Source organism: Trachymyrmex septentrionalis, unplaced genomic scaffold (assembly GCF_001594115.1).
Source record: "Trachymyrmex septentrionalis isolate Tsep2-gDNA-1 unplaced genomic scaffold, Tsep1.0 scaffold129, whole genome shotgun sequence".
Classification (NCBI taxonomy): domain Eukaryota; kingdom Metazoa; phylum Arthropoda; class Insecta; order Hymenoptera; family Formicidae; genus Trachymyrmex; species Trachymyrmex septentrionalis.
The window spans coordinates 2,066,120-2,071,104 of NW_017304428.1; the positions used below are offsets into that span (position 1 = coordinate 2,066,120).

General features: G+C 33.7%; 1 protein-coding gene across 1 annotated transcript in view; it reads left to right on the forward strand.

Annotated features, from left to right (window-relative positions):
* The window catches only part of LOC108756644 (dipeptidase 1-like), a 99,779-nt gene that overhangs the window by 91,984 nt on the left and 2,810 nt on the right, over nucleotides 1–4,985 (forward strand). The window contains exons 2-4 of the mRNA XM_018500620.1: nucleotides 2,410–2,739; nucleotides 4,304–4,436; nucleotides 4,538–4,726. Of these exons, the coding sequence (XP_018356122.1) occupies nucleotides 2,410–2,739; nucleotides 4,304–4,436; nucleotides 4,538–4,726 (652 nt within the window). The remainder of the gene's footprint in view (nucleotides 1–2,409; nucleotides 2,740–4,303; nucleotides 4,437–4,537; nucleotides 4,727–4,985) is intronic.

A 4,985-nucleotide genomic window follows, 5' to 3' on the forward strand; every position in this document is an offset into this window, starting at 1 on the left:
AGTAAAGACCGGATAAAATTATTTATACTAATTATTCATTATAGAAGAAGCCGGATTGAGCACGAGATTATGAAAATTTATTTCAAAAGCGGAAACCAATATCGACTCGTAGTTAATGGTGAAAGCTAAGCGTGACGCATGCGACGAATGCAACGTTACTATTCAGTGCAACTGAATAGATTCGGTTCAATATCAATCGTCTATAGAAGCGAACGATCGTATAATCGTCGTTCGAACCGGTGAGTGTAGAGTTTCAACAATATCGTTCACATGGCACTAAATCACTTCCTATTCATTAATCATCAAGCGGTACGTTACGTCAGTGAATTTATATCTCATTTCGGTATATTTTGCCTGTTCTATTAAATTCATGTAGTGTACGAAAATAAAAATTCCTTATTTCAATAGTTTCAATAAAACATTATATTGCTACACGGACAATCAATTGATATTTAAACGAAATTTTTTGAACAAAGTTGGAATTCTGGAATTATCTTTCTGTTAAAAATTAACAAAAAAATTTTAAATAAAATTTTTGTTAATAAATAAACTATATAATTTGTATATAAATTTTTGATCTATCTAAAAATCAAATTATTTTTATTATTACAAAAAAAAAACAAATTTTGTTTCAATTTATTTTCTTGCAAAAATTCTTGATAATTATCAATTTAGAAAATAATATTGTTTACATAATACGCTTCACTTTTGATGAAACTATTCAGCTATTTAATAATGTCGTAAAATATTTTAAAAATACGACGTGATGAGCCGCAAATTCCGTAATGATTATTGCCAACTAAAGTTAGCTTCGTGCAAATATTTCTGTAAGACCATCGGAAGTTCAAACAACGCCGAGGCTTTCAAAACCCCAGCCGGTGCAGAAAGCGACGTGTATGGCCAGCCGAGTATGAACGAACCGCATTCCCGCGGTCAACGAGTAGTGCGGGTCGTCGTTTGGTCGGGCAGTGGATATAGTTAAACGACATTGCTCAGCACTCAAGTAATTTTCGTTCTTTTGTACACGACTAGCACCAAGCTGAGCTAATCCCTCTTGTACACGAATCTCTTAGTTCTTGGCAGCGAATATTTTCCGGTACAATTGAACCTTTTATGTATGTACTTTTGATTTGAGCTATTCAATCCCGTTGCGTAAAATTCAGAAATATAAAAGTAGAAATGCTTATAATACGTTTATTTTCCCTAAAAATTGATGAATTCCATTCAGCCAAGTGATGATTTTATCAAAAATTAATGTTTCATGACAGATTATACATATAAATTCTCAATGTAAATGTTGCATGATAAATAAATTGTTTCTATAATCAATCATCAGTTGAGAAAGAAAAAAACCATCAATCATTTTTCCAAAGAATTTACGTCGGAGGCGAGCATGTTTTCTCTTTCGCTCAACAATCTCGTAAACAGAATAATGCACGGAACAAAGGATATGTTTTATCTACATGACTCTTTCATATAATCATACAATATGGGAAAATACTACGGTTCGTTCTATACTGGTAGAGATTATTTGCGGCGAAGATTAAACTTCGGCCATCGTGTACGATTTTCCTCTATATTCACAAGTTACCTTGCTGGCAAAGGCGAAGGCCTTAGAAAGTGAGTAACGAGAGCTTTGATACCTTCCTTGAGAAATAATTCACTGTTTCGTTCTCGTAAATTTCAAATCTCGGCGACAGGCAAACATCCACCGGCACCGCTTGGATGAGCAAGGCTTAATAATTTATAATCTCTGTCAAAGCTGCACATCTCTTTCTCGAAAATACCACTCGTTTCTGAGGTCATCGACCTCAAAGAGTACAAGGTGCGGAAACAATGAGCGAGCTATGTACACTACTGTTACTATCTTCTTCTCGCGTTGCTTCCCTTTCGGTCTATCTTCATTAAGCGAGGTAATCCCGCGAGAACAATACTCTCGCGTATGCTATACTAAATATATGCATAAAAAAAACTTCTATAGCTTACTGTTAAATCGTTTTGTGTCATCATTGAAGTCATTTGTTTTTCCGCTGAACAATCATTTGACAAATTGCTCCAAAAAAGCCTCTTTGACTTTGATAACAATACGTGACTATATATAGGATTTACACTCGAAAGGTTTATTTTTGCACAATGTCCAAAGCCGATGCTACATAATAGTTTCGAAAATAATAAAAATGCAATATTTATAATATACTTCGTTACAACTAACTAGTTAATAATTATTATTATGTCGTCATATTTTTTAATAAGCAATTGCACTTCTGATTAATTGTAGTTTAATTAAAGTTTAAAATTTATATACATCTTGTCGAAAAAAGCTTATCCATATCTTGCATTTAATCTTCCTACAAATTACTACCTTTATCTTTTAAATACAATTAGAATAGGGAAAATTATCTATTATAGAGTGGCGGCCAGAATGGTGTATGGATAGTAAGCGTGATTATACTGTCGATTGGCACCTGGGTGGGCAGAGTCGGGCCACGTCCAGCAGATGGAGAGCTCGCGCTTCTGACGTCGCCGCGTGAGCGATTGGAAACCGTTCGACAGGTTCTTTCTGAGGTGCCTTTGATCGACGGCCACAATGACCTACCGTGGAACATCCGCAATTTCCTTCACAACCAGTTGGCGGAATTCGATTTCGACAGGGATCTACGTCAAGTCGCGCCTTGGAGCAAAAGCGCTTGGAGTCAGACCGACCTGGTCAGATTGCGACAAGGCATGGTCGGCGGTCAGGTAATTGCAAAAGGATATCAAAATAAAATAATATATAATAATTGAATTTAATCTTGATAATATTCTTCGATAGAAATGTTGGAGTCAACATTTTTTGGACAAAACTTTAAATAGATTATTAATCTTTATTCATAATTATTCCCCTCCCCCTCTCCCCTCCAAAAAATATTTTACCGATAAGCAGGGAATTTCTCTTAGCATTTTTTCTAAACAGAAAATCTTACATGAATCAGGCGTGTGTATTTGTAACACGTATTCATCTATAAAAATGAGGACATATGAGCTATGATCAAAAATAAATTCCTCTATATAAAAATTTTTATTATAATAATTCGAATAGCCTTTTAAAATAAGAGGATATATTGTATAAGATGTTAGCGGCACGCTTATTTGTTAGAAGTTTGTCATTTACGTGCTACCGTAGTACGCGTGCATGTCAGTACATGCAAGACATTTTAGCATTAAGAGGATTGCAAACCTAAATCCAGCACTTTATATGAAATTCCTTTACTTTGTAGAGTATCTTCTTGAGGTCGTATATAAATGGAAAATCCTCTGGTATTAACAGCAGCACTAAATGGCAGAATATTTTTTTTCTGGATGTTATAATCAGAATTGAAATGTATAGTTAAGTGTATTTTTAACTTGACGTCCGAGACATTATCGTATCTCCTGATATATAACCTTTCTTGATATTGAATCTAATACTAACCTGCACAAAAAACACGTTCAAAAACCAAATTGCATTATTATGCATTGTAGTAAGCAATCTAGACTCAGATATTTCGCGGAAACCGTACTAGAGATGACTAGGCGAGTTTCAGGTGTCGGCGATATTATGAGCGTGACGGATTGAATGCATCGATTATCGTCGCATGCAAGCACTCAGGAGCTCGTTAGGTCTGAATGATGCGAGCATTAAGCGCGTATCATGCTTGCACGCACACATATATTGTAGAAATGATCTAAAAGAAAATAGATACTGCATACAAAGAATAATGAATAAGATTTATAATAATCTTGTTGAATCTTTTTGCTTGTCATGTCAGTGAAATTTAAAATTAAAACACTATGTTTGTTCTAGCTTAAGAATAATGAAAAAAAAGTCATTTTAATAAAATGCAACAATTATGAGAGAAGTTGTATGAATTCGTAAGATAAAACAATGTTTTTAAACGCAAATAACAACAGATTCCAACATTTTTTTTTTGTAAAGCGAAGAGAAAAATTGCATAACTGCAACCGGAAATTACATTCTTCTGCATATTTATGACATTATTGTGTATATAAGTATGCAACATATATTATAAAATATTATATTATTATTATATAGTAATATTTTGTCACCTTAATTAATCTGTGATCTTTTTGGTAAATGTAAATTGAAATATATGTTTAAATTATAAATATATTTCTCTCTAAGAAAATAAAAAGGACATAAAAAGCATGCCACATTTTCCACGCTTTTCTTGGGATTTCTCTTTAAATATACGAGAGAAATATAGTTGTTCCCAACTACCTGCGCAATCTTTTCCGACAATTATATATAATTTTTTTTTTCTAGTTTTGGGCTGCTTACGTACCGTGTGAATCTCAACATCTTAACGCGGTTCAGCTGACTTTGGAACAGGTAGATCTCATTAAGAGGCTCATAGAAAAATATTCCCAGCATTTGCAGTTCGCTGCATCGTCGAGGGGTAAGTGCAGCTAACCGTAATGCGAGACGTAGAATGTACGAAAATAATATACTGCGATTGACAGAGTGACAACTGTATTCAACTATATTTCTAACTTCTAGAGATTTTGGAGGCTCACGGTAGGGGCAGAATAGCTTCTCTGATTGGAGTGGAGGGTGGGCATAGTCTAGGAAGTAGTTTAGCCGTTTTAAGAACACTTTACCAGCTGGGTGTACGGTACCTTACACTAACACATACTTGCAACACTCCATGGGCGAAAAGTTCGTCGGTGGAAGACGACGATGAAGATGGTAAATTAGATGCAAGTTTGGAATAAACATCTTCTTCAGAACGAACAGAACTGAAACTTGCGAACTTAATCTCATAAAGATTCATGAATCTACAAGTATAGTTAAAAAATTAAATTGCAATAAAAATTTTTAATAAATAAAATATTTTTGATCAACTTTTTTTCTGAAAAGTTATATTTAATTTCGTAGTTATATATTCTGTAGTAATTATATTTTCTTTCGTAATTATATTTTTTATAGTTATATTTAAAAAAAAATT